The 16,442-nt window shown below is 40.3% G+C and overlaps 2 protein-coding genes across 2 annotated transcripts; both read right to left on the reverse strand.

Moving 5' to 3' along the window:
• Window positions 1-1,114: 1,114 nt before the first annotated feature.
• Window positions 1,115-9,094, reverse strand: LOC118556252 (eukaryotic translation initiation factor 5A-1-like). The gene is made up of 5 exons (XM_036128577.1): window positions 8,962-9,094; window positions 5,770-5,944; window positions 5,569-5,673; window positions 4,790-4,921; window positions 1,115-3,108 (listed from the first exon to the last, which is right to left on the reverse strand). Exons 2-5 carry the CDS (start codon window positions 5,929-5,931, stop codon window positions 3,046-3,048), a joined length of 462 nt encoding a protein of 153 aa, XP_035984470.1. The 5' UTR covers window positions 5,932-5,944; window positions 8,962-9,094; the 3' UTR covers window positions 1,115-3,045.
• A 3,052-nt stretch (window positions 9,095-12,146) lies between these two features.
• LOC118558111 (solute carrier family 2, facilitated glucose transporter member 4-like) lies at window positions 12,147-15,321 on the reverse strand. The gene is given in 6 exon segments (XM_036128573.1): window positions 12,147-12,391; window positions 12,507-12,710; window positions 14,660-14,713; window positions 14,715-14,762; window positions 14,851-14,955; window positions 15,090-15,321. Coding segments are annotated over 6 exon segments (642 nt in total). The 5' UTR covers window positions 15,129-15,321; the 3' UTR covers window positions 12,147-12,199.
• Between the last annotated feature and the right edge of the window lie 1,121 nt (window positions 15,322-16,442).

Here is a 16,442-nt window from a genome sequence, read left to right on the forward strand (position 1 = left end):
CACAGAACACCGGACTTTAGCCACGGTACAAAACCCGAGAAGGGCGACAAATAATGGAGCTCTGGTCAGAACCCAGCGCCTCGGGTCTTGGTTGTAAAAAATCTATAATAGAGCCACATTTTTTGGAAGCATATGCCGTGTTTGTGTTTTATCTTTCAGAACAAGAGTCAGACATTTTAATGCATGGTGCTCTTTATGGACCCAGTGGTACCGTGAGGTGGGTTTAAAGCGTGAACGCTCAGACGGGCCTATTCAGTGACTCCGCGGTTAGCTCAGAGAGAAGCTCGTTTCGTGAAAGAGGCCGATAACCGAAAGGACCAGGAACTAACCAAAATCTACTTTGACACAAATATAGCTGAGCACAAATGTGTTAAAGGAGACACCTCCTCTTTAAATGCCATAACAATAGTCATCCCCGAAAATATAGTGTAAAAAAAAAAAAAAAAAATGAAAGCGACAATTACTTGGATATTGGGAATTTGTATACACGTATATTCTTAAAAGACCCAGAAATTCATTTATATTTGTACAGGCACATGTATGCAATTAGAAAAGAACAAAATAATAGGGCACCGCCAAGTGCTAGAGTGTGCTTGATTAACGTGTACAATTCTGGCGTATACTATTTATTCATTTTACTCCAACCCATTGTAGGTTTAGACTGAGGGCTCGAAGAAAGAAGTACTCAGACTTATTTACAAATATAAAACTGGTGCTTTAAATTAAAAGTCATTTTCTTAAGCTACAACTATGTAGGAGAAAAATAGAGATATATATATACTGGAATGATCAGAAACAAAAGATACAAGACCCAGCAAACAACTTGGGCGTCTTGATGGAAATTAAAAAAAAAGAAAACTGAATGCTTGGGGCTGACTGAAGCCCAGACGAACGTAACAGACCGGCTGCTGTTGAACAAAAACGGAACAGAATACCTTCAAAATGTCAGATTACAATCTGCATGTTTACACACATTTAGGAAATCTGCTTCTGATCAGCTTTTGAGCAGTGACCTGATGATTAAACATCATGTAAACATTTTCCTCGCCCGTTCTACCGGGACTGAGGGAGTTTGCTACAGAAACCGGTTATCTGGATGAACGTTGTTTCGTGTGTGGGTTTGTTTTTTTTTTACTTTTAAGAGGATTTAAAAAAAAAAAAAAAACTAAACTTAGAAAGTACTTTACTTTGAAGTATTGCTTTTACTCTTGCTCGTGCAACTGCAGAACTTTCCTAAGTCTAAAATTAGTCATTCCCACATCTCAGTGGCAGCTACTGGTCTTTTTTGAGCACATGCGGTCCCTAAAGATGAGCGTCTTCAAAACATTTATTTTTTCTATAAGAGCAATGTAAACAACTACAATTCTTTAGGCTACAGTGCTCCCGAGCTATTAATTCTTTTTTTTTTTTTTTATTAGGAGGTAGGGGAAATCTGACATGCTTGGAAATGCAGGGTCTTTAGTAACCAAATGGATGAAGCACCTTGCCAAAACTTTACAGATGCGTTGTCCGTTTTGTCACATTACAACTACAAACCTCAGTGTTTTGGTTTTATTGGGGTTTTATTCGACAGACCAACACAAGGCAGTGCAGAAATGTGCAGTGGAATGGAAAGGATACATGGCTTTTATTATCTTTTACAAAGAAAGATCTCAATAGTGTGACATGTTTTTCAACTGATCCCCAAACACTCTGATAGAGCTATTAAAAAAAAAAAAAAAGAAGAAGGTTTCAGCCTAACGTAGCATTTTGCATAAAACTTTGAACGCACTATCCCCACTGTAAACCACGGCGGTGGCAGGATCATGCCGTTCTCTTCCCCCCCCCCCCATCTTCTTCAGTAGGGTCATGAAACCTAGCAAGCTGGTCTCGTGGTCTGCAGATTTTAATTACGCTCTACTTTGTGTTGGTCCATCCCAAAAAAAAAAAAAAAGCATCCACAAGATAGATTAACACGTGTGGTTGTAATGTAACAAAGAGAGAAAAAGTTCAATTTATCTGCAAAGCACTAACATGTCCTGCTACGGTCTACCGTCATCCATAACAGTGTAGGTGATGTAACAGAATAAAGGACTGCAGCATCATTTCATACAAATCTAGGAGCCACTGTGCAGTCATATCTGAGAGTGCAAACCGCACAAAATGTGTTTTCTACAACTCCAGCAGCCACCGAGCAGCGACCCAATATTCCTTACGTCCCCTAAACTTCATGCAGTTCTTAAAATGTTAGCGTTTCCACCTTTATTTCGCTACCCACCCCCATCTAATCTTCTGCAGCTTGCTTTAGATAGCATTTGCTAACATTTAGTTGTATATTTATAGGCGATCTCACGTTTGTTCCTTCAAAATAATGTCTATATATTTGTCAGCTTGTGAAGGCCTCAAGTGAAAAAGGAAGTTTCATAGCATAGAGGAGAGAACTGCCCCGCCCCAGCCTCCTCTGCTCCAGCCTGTTGGGCTGCTGAGACAGCACAGTTGTCGGCTGGAAAACACTGACCTTGGGACTGGGCTACATGCAGTAGAAAAACCTGCCTGCACATCTGCAGTGCGAGTGCAGAAGAAAAGAAAACTTGGCTCCCTCCATAAACATATAGATGCTAAGGCGTGAGCTGTGTGCGTGTGAATGTTGGGGGTGTGGTAACTGTGTGCATAGGCATAACTCGATGACTTAATGGATTAATGCGGTGTTTATGCAAAGTTGAAAGACGGTGGAGATGCAGTTTCGTCCGAGGGAGCTAAAGTACAGTAGGTGGGTTTCAGAGATACTGAAGTCAGCTAGCTGGTGTGAAAAAAAAAAAAACGAAGCATCCCCAGAGTAATTTTCCACAGTTAGAGGAATGTTGTGATACATTTGAAAGGACTGAGAGGGATGCCACACTGGCCTGAGCCTGAAGTACAGCTGAAGCCGACTGAGTCCAGTTTTCAGAATTTCAGCTGAAATTGGGAGGGGAGGGGGTTGGGGGGGTGAAGGCCAGCAGCTTTGGTGAAGCTTCAAAACCATATAGGACAATAGGAAGCTGAGGTCTCCTGTCATGCTGTCATGGTCTAATTAGTCATGTTCTTAGTGCCGATTACATGCTCCTCATCTACGGCTTTCAACACAGACACCTGAAATGAAAACATAAGAAGAAGTTGCATCATTATGTTATGGCTTTTCTGCTGGCCATTATTTTAATAAGCTGACCAAGAATTACTTGTTCACTCAAGGGGCATCTGCAGTGCCGATCAGAAACGTACCAACAGTCATCTTTGGCATGAACGTCATATTCACTGTGGGCCTTTAAAGATGCAGCTGAACCGTTTGGTTGTAACACACTTTGAGAACCTCGTCCATAAAAGGTTGGATATGGTTGAGATTGGGGCCATTCCAGAAGCTAAATGTTAGGCGGCTTTTCCCCCCCATTTCAAACCTTCAGGAAACTACAATTGCTCAAGCCTCTCATAAAATGAACCACACTGGAATACCTGTTTCACTGTGCATTAAGTTGTCTTTGTTCACACATAAGGCCCACTGGATTATAAGGCGCATTGTCAATTTTTGAGATTTAAGGATTTTAAGTGTGCCTTATAGTCTGAAAAATCCTGGCTGTGTAGCTGGCTAGTGGCTACTGTGCTGCGCTACTCTCTGGAGGGAAGGAGAACTAGAGACGGTGTTGTCCATTTAGCGACTTTCTTTCAAAAAGCGACTTACAACAAGTCTATGGGCTTTTTCTGCGCTAGTGGCGACTTTCCGTGAAAGCACCAGTCCTTCTGGAGTCACTGTATTGAGGCAGCAGCGAGAGCTGCTGACCCCGTTCTTTCTTCCCTCAGCTCTGTCTCACAGGCACACCACAGCTGCTGCTGCCTCGTCCTGAAATCCTCACTTTGGAGGGAGTTAGCGGAAAAGAGAACAGAACCACACCACTCCATTTCCAAATGAATCATGCATGCACAACAGTGCCGGTGATCCCGTCCTGGATTACACAGCAGGTACACTGCAAAAAGGGAACTAAAAGTAAGTAAAATTTTCTTGAAATTGCTGTATTTTTCCTTTATTTGAGCAGCTAAATAAAACTATTCGCCAATGGGATGAGTATATTTACCCCTAAAAAAAGATAATTAGATATCCTGCACTTGAAATAAGATGGAGATTAATTTTTCTTATTTTAAGTGCTAAACTCTTATTCCATTGGCCAATAGTCTTATTTACCTGCTCAAATCAAGGAAAAATACAAAACTTTCAAGAACATTTTACTTATTTTGAGTTCCCTTTTTGCAGTGTAATAAATATGAAACAAATATCGTTTTAAAGTAGTCTTTTCTGCCTCTGAAACTGTTGTGCTAAAATAATTCCCTGAATTGGATTCACACGCAGCTTAAAATCACTTATTCACCTCGTTCACTTTGTGTGCCTCTGACAACTGTCTTTTTGGTAGTTTGTTTTTATGTAGTGTGGATTCAGGGAATGTATTAAAACCCATAAATTCATGAAACTTATTGAATTTCATTTCTGTGTTACCACTCCACCCTTAGATGCATCTTTACAAGCCAAAAGTGAAACTGACACTCAGGCTGATCATGAGTGTGTCAACTTCTGACTGGCATCATATACTCTGCAGATCTTAATGAAGAACGACTGTGTGGAAACAAGCTTGCAGCGTGGGTGTTGGTGCCTGGAAGCGAGGCCACCAGAGGTAGCCTTAATAAACATGTTTATAAATCATGGCCCTTTAACAAAGGTAGATGATTTAGTAGATTCAGCAGTGGTCCAAAATCCATCCCTATCATGACACAGAAGATAGAAACTTACCATAAACTGTTCTCCAGCGCTGAACTTTTTCTCGATTTCTTTGCCCAGCTCACCATCTGGCACTTTGAGGTCCTCCCGCATGTCTCCATTGTCATGCATCAGAGCCAGGAAACCATCTGAGACGTCAATTACCTAAAATTTGCCACCAGGAAAAGCATACAAGGAGCCAGGAAAGCACATACAAGCAGTTAAAAACATGCGGTCAGGGATCATTTAACCCTAAGTTATGGTGATTATATGACCAAACCGGTAACTCTCAATTAGCTCTTATGTAATAAAAAGATATCTGGCAGCACACAACTGAGCCATCTAAGGCTCTTTGGCATTTCAGAGTCAAGTGTTCTCCCAAGATGCGTAGTATTGTAGTTTCTTATTCATAAAGGGGTATGTTTCCACATTCTTCCTGAATTCTCCATCATTGCCAATGCTGGCTGAGCGGATATGTTTTAGGGAAATTCTTAAGAAAAGTGTCTGGCTAAAATTCAGCTCCTACAAATGAATAACTAAAAATGTGCTTATTTGTGTGATTCAGGTTTTGTTTTTGCTCTCAAAAGAGCAAAGTTGGGGCTTTCGGTCAGAACATACTCTGGAGGGGGGCGAACAGAGGCCCATCTGTAATTTTAGAAATATTTTTTAAATCAAATGCCTCCAGCTTATTTATTTAATTATTTATATATTTATAGTATTAGCCTTCATTTTCATTTCAACTGATGCAACTGCATGCACTCTGCACAAACACTTCATAATTGCTGTAACCCTCTCCTACAGTGTAGATTCACCTGATAGTCTTTTCTTGACACATTGGGAACATCCATGTTGTGAGTAGAGGGGCAGATATCCTCATACTTCTTCTGAGTAAAGATGTCAAGTCCAGTAAGATGCACCTGAGAATAAAATGTATCCATTAAGATATGGCTTCCCTGAGAAAAAAAAAAAAAAAAGTTCATTTAGAACCCAGAGAGATTGTAAGAAGGCTTTACCTTGGCATGCCCGTGTTTTCCAGTCTTGGAGGTAGTCATTTCAACTATCTTACAGGGACGTCCTTTCAGCATAACAAAGCCGTTCTTTCTCAGTGCAGAGCACTGCATCGGGAACGTAGCTGAGGCCCCAGCATCTGCGGTGGAGAAGTCGTCATCTGCCATAGTGGGCGGCGGGCTGTTCCGTACACAAAGGAAAAAGGGATTAGTTTGTCTTTTAGGGTGGAAAGTGTTAGGAAAAGCATTTCTGTCTGATTACTTTATTTGTTACGATAAACATTCTTTTAGGGACAAGGTGCACACGTCAATCACGATCTTGCCACTTAAACGCAGGAAGTAAAATGACCCATATCATTGCTGGAGGTAGAGATTTACATTTTCTAGAACAAAAGGAGAAATAATATTCTCCCATTAAGTTCTTCCTTTAGGTGAATCACACAGAAGGACGCCTGTGCAAATTCTCAGTTATCCGGGTCATCGCCACAGCAAACATGCTTAAGTCGGAGGCAAAGTCCGGGTGCCTCTGATTTAACCTCGTTTGCTGATGTAAAAGGAGAATAAACGTGGAAGAACACATGGAAACTGCTCGATTGAGGTTAGATCACTAATGGGCTGTATTTTGTCAGGGAAAACATACATTTGTGATGTTATTTTTCTAATACTGCATTTATGTTCTTGTCTCAGTGAATTTTAAGGTTTCCCCTCTCTCTTTGCTTCTGTTTCCCCCTCACGGCGATGTTGACCAACGCTCTCTGTAAATGGTGGCATCTTTATCTAAAATCCATGCGGGTCACCCAGGCAAAATAAAATTCCAACTTACTCTCCTAATATATATATAATATTAGCATGCAAAGGGGGCATGCATGACACTTGACAAATCTATTAGTCAAAAATAGCCCATATACTATTTGGGATGTCGTTTTTTTATTGCTGTCAACAACATAGCAGGGGCTTACTGTAGAAGCTTTGGTCTTTTTGATTTATCTGCAACTAGATTTAATTTAAAATTACCTGATTTGATTTGTGAACCTATGCTTTATCAGCCAAGGCTAGACGTGATTCCCACCAACAACTGGAAATTATTTTTAATTAATTGCAAAGTTAAAGTGCATCTGTAATGTTTAGGGTAAAAAAACACGCAGAAAGCCTTTTTGTCACAAGACAAAATATTTCCCTTCTCCATCTTTAATGGTGACTATATATCCTGCAGTAATACATGTGAGCTTATGGCTAAAAGGATGTTTGGTCCATTACCAGACATTAGAAAAAGACAAAAAAAGAAAGAGCGTTCATCCAAGATTGTTAAACATTTCCTGGCAACATTTAGTCATTTTCTTTGAAATGACTTTTAGTCACAGCTTTTCAGAGGTTTCAATGTTTTTGAAATCTCTGAAACCTAGTTGTTATAAGGCAAGGGTTTCAAACTAAGTTCTATGATGGGCCACTTTGGCATCATGAAGTCGTTAAAAGGGCCAGTTGCACTTGCACAGATGACACTTTTGATTTAATAATTCCATTCCAGTTCACATAAAAACATAAGAAACTTCACAGCGGCATAAAATTAGCACCCTTAGGTTAAACAGTTTATCTGCAAAAAAAATAAATAAACTGTGGAAAAACTGTCATTTAGTGGCAGGACGCTGTTACTCCATGCCAAGCCAACTTTATTTATAAGCACTTTAAAAACAGCACAGCTGACCAAATTGCAGAACAAAATTGAATCTCATACCTGAAAAACATACAATTAGTTACAATCAACTAGAGTAAAATACAATATAAAACACATAAGATTATTCCAAGTTATTTGAGTAAAACTTAAAATATAACACTTAAAAGATGTAAAAAAAAAATCAATCAAATTAAAAAACATGAATAAAATAAACAAGATGAGCTCTTTCATGATACGTCAAAAGCTAATGAGAAAAGATGGGTTTTCAGAGCAGCTTTAGAAATGGACAGAACGTAACAGCAGCAAGTTCCAAAGCCTTGGAGCCGTTACAGAAAATACTATGTCCCCTCTGAGCTTAGTTCATTTTTTATTTATTTTTTTAAATCAACATTTGCTACAGCATGAACAGTTTTAGCCACTTTATACACTTATAAAAGGATATATGCCTCTACTTTATGACATGTTATGCCTTTTGACGGGTCGGATTCGGCCCGCGGGCCTTAAGTTTGACACGCGTTGTAAGGCTTAACCAGACCACACGATCTTGTCATTTGAAAGTTTTATTTTCCAGCTTACACATTCTAAAGAAGTGCCACTCTTTCGAAGAAAAAAAAAAATCTCCCCAAGGTTCCTGAACGTGCTTCGTTTCACAATCCTAACAAACGTGCACCCTCCCCCACTTTTCCTTCCACTCAACTTTCCATAATTATTCTGGCATGCACCAGTCTTGGTGAGTTTGCTGGGCTGTATTAAGGTCAACTTTCTTTCCTGTAATTGTACGCGTACAACATATTTAAAAAAAAAAAACTTTTAATAATTATCAAATGTCCTTACAAAGCGACTTTAACGTTTAAAATGGGATTTTTCGACATTTAGAGAACAACGCTTATTTAAAGCTCTCCTTTAGGGTGACAGAGATAGGTTTGAGTCAGATGCAATATAAATGTCTTAGGTCTCCCAACTAGGAGGTGTAATGCTTACTGCGTTAGCTTCCAGAAGCTAACGTCGCCACTGTCACGCGTGTTTGTTCCACCAAGATGCTAACTCCACGCCGTTCATTTGAACCGCGCCTAAAAGTGTTAACCATAACAGCGTCCGGCACTTTGCGGTCTTTACTCAGTTGTGCAAACAAAGGCTGAAATTAGCCAAGAGCAGCAAGGCAGGCAGGCAGGCTGCACAGCCAGGACACCCATTAACGACGTGGCAATTTAGACAGGGCAGCTTCAACTAGAAGCTCGTCTCAGGTTTCAGCGTCTCGTTTTCACAGAGTTAGTCCAGCTAGCTGTCGAGCCGGGGAGGGGATACGTTCACTGAAAGCCCGGCTGCTAAAGCTAGCTAAAGCAGCACCCTCTGGTGTTTTCAACCGCTCAGCTAACATTTCATTCGTCCCAAAAATCACTGCCGGAACACCCGTCGTCACCAAGCCCGCCTATTAATATTACAAAAAAGCGAAGCGACACCATCGTCCAGCGTGTTGCTTAACTTACTGTCAGAAAGAATGTTTTTGAAAGTCTTGTGTAGCTTACCTTGTGTGTCGCTTACTGAAAGAGGAGAATCACGTCGCATGCGTGGAGTAGTCTCAGCAGCACGGGAGGGGCGCAGAGCAGAGGGGGTGATAGGTTGAAACCGGGCGGCGCCGGTGGATGGAGGCAACGCTCCTCACTGACAGCGCGCTTGCAAGCTGTAACTTATCTTTTTTCCCCCTCACAATGGTTATACATCAGCAGCGCTTAACATTTAGTTTTCTTTTCACAGGGGCCTAATTGGCTTTTAAAATGTGACTACACAGGTGTGTCTCAATGAATTAAAATCTCATCTAAAAAGTTAATTGAGTTCCGTCACAAGCAAAACTCATTTGCTTGATAACACACACACACAGGGTAATATATTTTATGCATTTATTTTTGGTCGTTTTACAATAGCTTACAGCTTATGAAAACCCACGATTAAGTATGTGTGAAATTTTAAATATGACCTAAAACCAATAACAAGGAAGTACAAAAGTGCTATGCTATAGCCATGTCATGGCCTACATCATTATATGGAAGAATGCTGACTTTACTCTTGCCAGTGACTGACAAGGAGTGTGAAGCAACTATTGCTAAAGAAGCTAAATCAAAGTGGAAAGTTAAGTGGACGAAAAAAGTGTGGTTAAAAAAAGTTGCACAAGCAAGTTATTGTGAAGCAAAGCCCCTTGAAGACTTTGGTGGATATCCGTTATTAATAGCAACCATCAGGCTTGTTGGATGAAACCAACTGTGGAGAGTCACACAGTCCAAGTTGCTTGAGCTTCAGTGTGATATTTCTAAAGGCAGTGGCGATTTGGGGGTGGCATGTGTGTTGTTTCACTCTGTTTTATCAAGCCCAAAGTCAGCCTAACGATATGGGAGGGAATTCTAGAGCACTTCATGCTTCCCTCTGCTGACAAGCTTTATGGAAATGCCAATGTCATTTTCCATCAACCTACGCTGCTAAAAGTACCAATATTGTACCTGCCTTAATGTTTTTTTGTGTTGAATGCCGTTTTTAAATTAGAGTTATGGCGAAGTTTTAACTCTACATTTTCCACAGTTATCAAAATTATGAAAATACATGCTTGAAAAATTAAAAATAGCATCAAATATATTAATACCATAAGCTGATTATTATATTTATAAAACTAGGAATTGACAGCAGCATAAACCAACATAATGCAGTTTATTACAATTACACAGCAATAATTTTTATGTTTTTTTTTCAAACAGAAAGAGAAAGCAAGCGAAAGCTTAATTTTTCAGATGTGTTTTTTATTTAATATCACACAGAAGAAAGATAAAGAAACAAATGCCATAAAGGTAATACTTTTGCAATACAAAATTGTATTTTTCATGACACTTTTGCGTACTACTTTCTTTCAAAGCTTATGTGAGTTACAAAACAATTACAAAGAAATCCTAAAAGTTTAAAGGTGTTTTTTCTTCTTTGTTTAAATATGGATGCATGTTAATTTTTTCCATATATTTTTTTATAAGAGCTAACATTTAAATTCAACATTCAAATATGTGCTCCTTCTGATAATAATAATAATGTGTTTTCCTAAAAAAAGCCCCATCAATATATCATATTTGTTTCTAAATAATTCACCAAGAGTTTTTAAAGCCATAAGCCACACACAGTCATTGAAGTGTAAACTTAGCATGAGTGTAATAAACTTCTTTATTAACCAAGTGCATATGATGCATACTGTAAACCAGGTATCATTCTGTAAAGTACTTTACAATTTAAGAATCAAGTGTGATCACCCAGCTTGCTCATCTTTATCTCCTTAGTTTGGAGAGGGTGGAGCAGCCATTGATCATGCCACTTATTCCCTCTCTTTGTTGCATCCTCGTGTGAGGTGTCCCCTTCTCCGACAAGCGGAAGAACCTCTGGTATTGAAGCCAAAAAGACTTCCACTCCAATTAAATCTTATTATTTATACAATGTTTTTTCTTTTCTTTTCTTTGCTAAAAGTGTTCAAATTAACTGCACCCGAGTCCGGTAACTGGAAGATTTGATCAAATATCTGCTTCTCAAAATAAATTTGCAGCAAAAAAAAGTTTTAGACTCTGCAGGAAATTGTTATTTTATAACATTTTATAGACACATAAGTGCAATTGTTTTACTTGTTGGCATTGCCTTATCTTGTCTTGTAGTTTATACGCTTTTTATACTCTCCCTCATTTAGACCGGCTTTATGGCCAAATGGAGAATACAAGCTGACAACGATTTAACGGCAGGGTGCACAGTTTTCTGTTGCAGTACAGTATTCCTACTCCTTCTGCCACTGTTTTTGCACTTATTTTAAGGACTCAAGTGCATAAATTAGTGAATTTGTGAGTGTTGCTATATTTTGATTCCTTTTGAGGTTTTCAGTTTTAACAAGTTTCATAACCTTTCTCTCACATGTGGTGACTATATGGTTTGTTATCGCTGTAAAACATTTATATTAGTTGACTTTTACTTTGAATACTGCAGTAAAAAAATCATAATTTGATTACATGTAAACATTGTGGCTTTTATAACTGATGTTGTTGTAAAAAGGGACATTTATTTTTATATACATGTACTTTGTCCCTAATAAACAGTACTTCTAGGAAGATGCAGTGCCTTGCAAAAGTTTTCACACCCCTTGAACATTATTCGCATTTTGTCACGTTACAGGAGCAAACTTCTATATATTTTACTAGGATTTTATGTGGTAGAGCAACACAAAGTAGTGCAATACTGTAACGTGAAAGTAAAACGATGCACAATTATCAATACATGTTTAAAAAAGTATTAAAAACCTGAAAAGTCTGATTGGAATTTGTATTTAGGCCTCCTCACTCTGATACCACTAAATAAAAAACAATTAATCAATAAATATCTAATTATAGATTCAGCAGTTTCTGAGAAGGCCTCAGAGGTTCCTTGGAGAAAAAATAAGTGAAGAAATAACATCATGAAGTACAAGGAACACACTAAACAAGTCTGACATAAATACAGGCTAAGAGACAACATTCAGCCCCAATATATTGATTAATTGGGCTGAACAGAAATGCAAGCCACACATTTATTTATTTTATTTTTTTTAAACTATCTTAATATTCTTTTCACGTGACAGTTATGCTCTATTTTGAGATGGTCTATCACACGTTTTGCCAATAAAACCTCAAAGCTTGTTGTTGTGAGATGATGAAATGTTAAAAGGTCAAGAGGTACAGTACGGACACTTTTGCAAGATACTGTAAAGCTGTCACTTCCTTAAGCGTCGCTGGATGTTTTGAGCTGCTGCAGTTCAGCGTTGTCTTTGGGAATCCTCCGTTTCTTTTGGAAGACCGCAGCAATCTCCTCAAACGTCTTGCCCTTGGTCTCAGGAACCCGGAGATAGATAAATATGGTGAAACCAAGAAGCAACACGGCAAACAGAACAAACACGTAACAGTCCAGCCAAGCCTGGAGAGGAATGTCAGAGAAACCAAAATTACTGTCGTTGTTTGATCTTATGACACTAAGAGAGAGATCCACACTAGCTTACAGTCCATTGCATAAGCTGGATTCAACTCCCTACCTGTATGTATGGAAAGGTCATGCCTATGATGAAGTTACTGGTCCAGTTGCAGCAACCTGCCAGGGCGATGGCGGCCGGCCGAGGCCCTTGGCTGAACAGTTCGGCCACTATGAACCAAGGAATGGGACCAGGACCAATCTCAAAGAAACTCACAAAAAGGAAGATGGATACCATGCTGACATAGCTCATCCAGGAGAAGTCATTCTGGAGAGAAAAGAGTAGCTCTTCAATGTTCTAATTTTCTAAGATGCAGAATTTTGGGTTTTCATTATCTGAAAGGCACAATCACCAAACCTGCCAGTAATAAAGACTTGAAATACTCTGCTCAATGAAATTAGAGGAACACTTTGAAAACACATCTCTCACACACATGATCTCAATTGGGGGGGTGGGGGGGGGGGGTCATGATGTATATTTATAGTGATATGGGATGGATAATATGTTAGGAACAAAAGGATGCCATATAGTTTGATGAAAATGAAAATTATCAACAGATAGAGCACTTAATCCAAAGGCACTGAGAAAGTGAAACTGAAAAACTGATGCAGTAGGATTGTCCAATTTGCTCTAATATCATTGCAGCAACTCAAACGGGTAATCAGTGGTTTGTATGGTTGCCAAGTGCTTGTCTGCAGGCCTGATGATGCGAGGGCTTGGTCCTTATGAGATCACGGATGATGTCCCGAGGTACCACCTTCCAGATCCTGAACAGGGCATTAGTGAGCTTCTGGACAGTCTGTGGTGCAATCTGGTGGCGTCGAATGGACCTAAAGATGATGTCCCAGAGATGTTCTGGTGGATTTAGGTCAGTGGAGTGTGGCAGACACTCAATGGTATCGATTCCTTCAGCCTCCAGGAACTGCCTACATACTATTGGCACATGAGACCTTATCATTCACCAGGAGGAACTCAGGACTTACTGCACCAGTGAAGGGCCCTAACAACGAGTCTAAGGATTTAATCCCAATACTTAATGGCAGTCAGCATGCCATCGTTTATCCTGTACACGTCTGTGCGTACCCCCATGGATATTCCTCCCTAGACCAATCAAGCTCAGAAATGTTCCAGGCAGCATAATAGTACCAGCTTCTCCAGACCCTTTCACATCTGTCACATGAGCTCAGAGTGAACCTGCTCTCATCTGTGAAAAGAACAGAACCTGCCACTTCTGCCACATCTGGCGTTCTCTGGCAAATGCCAGTCGGGCTCCCGAGTGTTTGGCAGTGAGCACAGGGCCTACTAAAGGATCTTGGGCCCTCAGGCCTCCTTTATGAAGTGTGTCTCTAAAGGTTTAATCAGAGACATTCACGGCAGTGGCCCACTGGAGGTCACTTTGGGGGGCTCTTGCAGTACTCGCCCCGTTCCTCTTTTCACAAAGGAACAGATACCGGTCCTGCTGATGGGTCAAGGACCTCCGACGGCCCTGTCCAGCTCCCCTAGAGTAACTGCCTGTCTCCTGGAATCTCCTCCATGATCTTGACACCCTGCTGAGGGACACAGCAAACCTTATGTCAATGGCACATATTGATGTGCCATCCTGGTGGAGTTGGATTGCATGTGTAACTTCTATAGGGACCAGTTATCACCTCATAGTACCAGTGGTAACTCTGACCCTAGTCAAATGCAAAATTACTGGTAAGTAGCACACAAAAAAACAGGGAGAAAATATCTGTGGCCTCCACATGCAAAACATTTCCTGTTTTTGAGGTTGTCTCATTGTTGCCCCTCCAGTGCACCTGCTGATCATTTAATCAACACCACTAATGAACAGCCCCCTCTACTACTGAATTGACCTGATCAACACCAGCTGAATTGACTTGATATCAGTGTCTAATTTAAAAAAAACTGCCTTTAATTGTTTGGACAGTATGTGTCACTCTGTATGTAACAAATCTACATCATCTGCCCAAATGAGTCACTTTCTAAAATAAACGACAAAAAAAAAAACAGTTTTGCTGACATTCTAAATTTTTAAGCTGTACTCATATATTAGGCAAGGCAATTTTATTTATAAAGCACTTTTCAGTAACAAGGCGGTTCAAAGCGCTGACAAGACGATTCAAAGTGCTGATTAGTTTGCATCTGTGTCTCATGACCGCCTGCCGACGCCAGTTTTAGCTGAGACGGAAGATCTTACACCTGGCTGAACAAACCTGGAATTTGAGACCCACTGTCATGGCGACGGCGCAGCAGCACATCCCTCCCAGGACCGACCAGAGTCAGCGTACGCCTGCCGGTTCTGTCCACCAGTGCAACCTGGGACAGAGCGGGGCGTATTTAGAGACAGAACAGGAAGATCCCAACACATGTTCCGGTGTTGCGTATATGCAAGTGAATTACTCACAGACACCAGAGTGAAGATTGTGTTGATGACTCCCACTCCTATTGTAGCATAGACTGGCTGACTGACCCCAGCTTGGGCAAAGATGGCTGTAGAGTAGTAGAAGATCTTGGAGAAAAAGCACAAAGGACGAATAGATTATCCAACATGCTAAAGTCGCGGTTTAGTGGTTTGAGTGAGGTTGATAGGAAGAAGTGGTAGAAATGTAGGCATTTCCCTCCCCCGAATACTTTATTACTCACTGCGTTAATGCCGGACAGCTGCTGTGAAAGGTGCATCATGAGGGCAACAATCAGCTGCTGTCTGTATACAGAGGAGAAGATCTAGGACAGAAAGAGGAGACAAAAATTGCATGCATCCATTCATCGGCCACATACATCCCATTCAGTTGCGCGTTAACACAAACAGCAAATCAGTCAACCGCCTGGCAGCAGCTTTAGCATTTAGAGACGTTGACGAGGATTCGCTGAAGTTAAAATGCAGAATCAAAATGTTGAAGGACAACTGTCTCTCAGAGTTACCGAGAACGGTTGAAAAGAGAAAATAGCTAATGAGTGGCCGTTGTGTGGACAAAATTGATGTTTTGATTTCAGAGGACAGAGAAGAGTTAGGAAACGTGTTGGAGATGAAATGCAGGCGACGGTTGCTCGTATAGCCACTTGTTACAACCGATATATGCAAAATGTCATCTGTCTTTGCACAACAGGTCAAACAGCGGCAGAAGACTACGCCGAGCATAGTCTGTCAGCTGAAAACAGGAAACTGAGGCTGCAATTTACACTGGCTGAACAAACTGGATCAAAACAGACTGGAAAAATGACAATCAGTCTCAATGTTAGCAGCAACATTCAGGATGATGGGGTCAGAATTTGGTTTAAACAACATAAAAGCATAGCTCCATCATGATGACAGCAGTTCAGGATGTTGGTGGTGGTGAAATGGTGCTGAGGATATTATCTTTTTTGCCACACTTTGGATCTCCAACAAGCAATTCAGCATCTTTTAAAGATTATTGTTGCCAACCATGTTCATCCACCTATGAACAAAGTGTACCGCTCTTCTGATGGCTACTCCAAGCAAGGTTATGTGGAAATACAGTGTAACGGGAGATTCACATCATGGGGGTGCTGTCGAGAATTTTTTAGCATTTGCAATATCATTATAGTAACATGATTCAAAATCTCAGAGAAAAGTGTCCAACTCCTTGATTAATCTTTGCCAGAATCATTGCAGTTCTGTAAGTGAAAAGGGCTCCAATGTAGTTCTAGAAAGATGTGCCTAATGAAGTAGTCGGAGAGTGCATGTTTTAATTAAATTAAAGATAATGCAATGGGCTGGGCTGGCATCAAAAATCCTACCATGACAGGTCAAACTCCAAAAACCAAAGTTTAATCCCAGACAAGGATGTTATATGTTGTAGGGGATATCAGACAGGTGATTGGGAGGCCCAGCCCAGTCCCAAAGTCCACAAAAGCAAGTGCAACACAGCAGAACTTTGACTGGAGATACAAACTGTGGGCGTGCAAAACACAACTGGCAGTAAAACAAGTTGCATTATGGATTAAAAAAACAATCTGCTGATAATCAACTTGTAA

Source organism: Fundulus heteroclitus, unplaced genomic scaffold (assembly GCF_011125445.2).
Source record: "Fundulus heteroclitus isolate FHET01 unplaced genomic scaffold, MU-UCD_Fhet_4.1 scaffold_100, whole genome shotgun sequence".
In the NCBI taxonomy this organism is placed as follows: Eukaryota; Metazoa; Chordata; class Actinopteri; order Cyprinodontiformes; family Fundulidae; genus Fundulus; species Fundulus heteroclitus.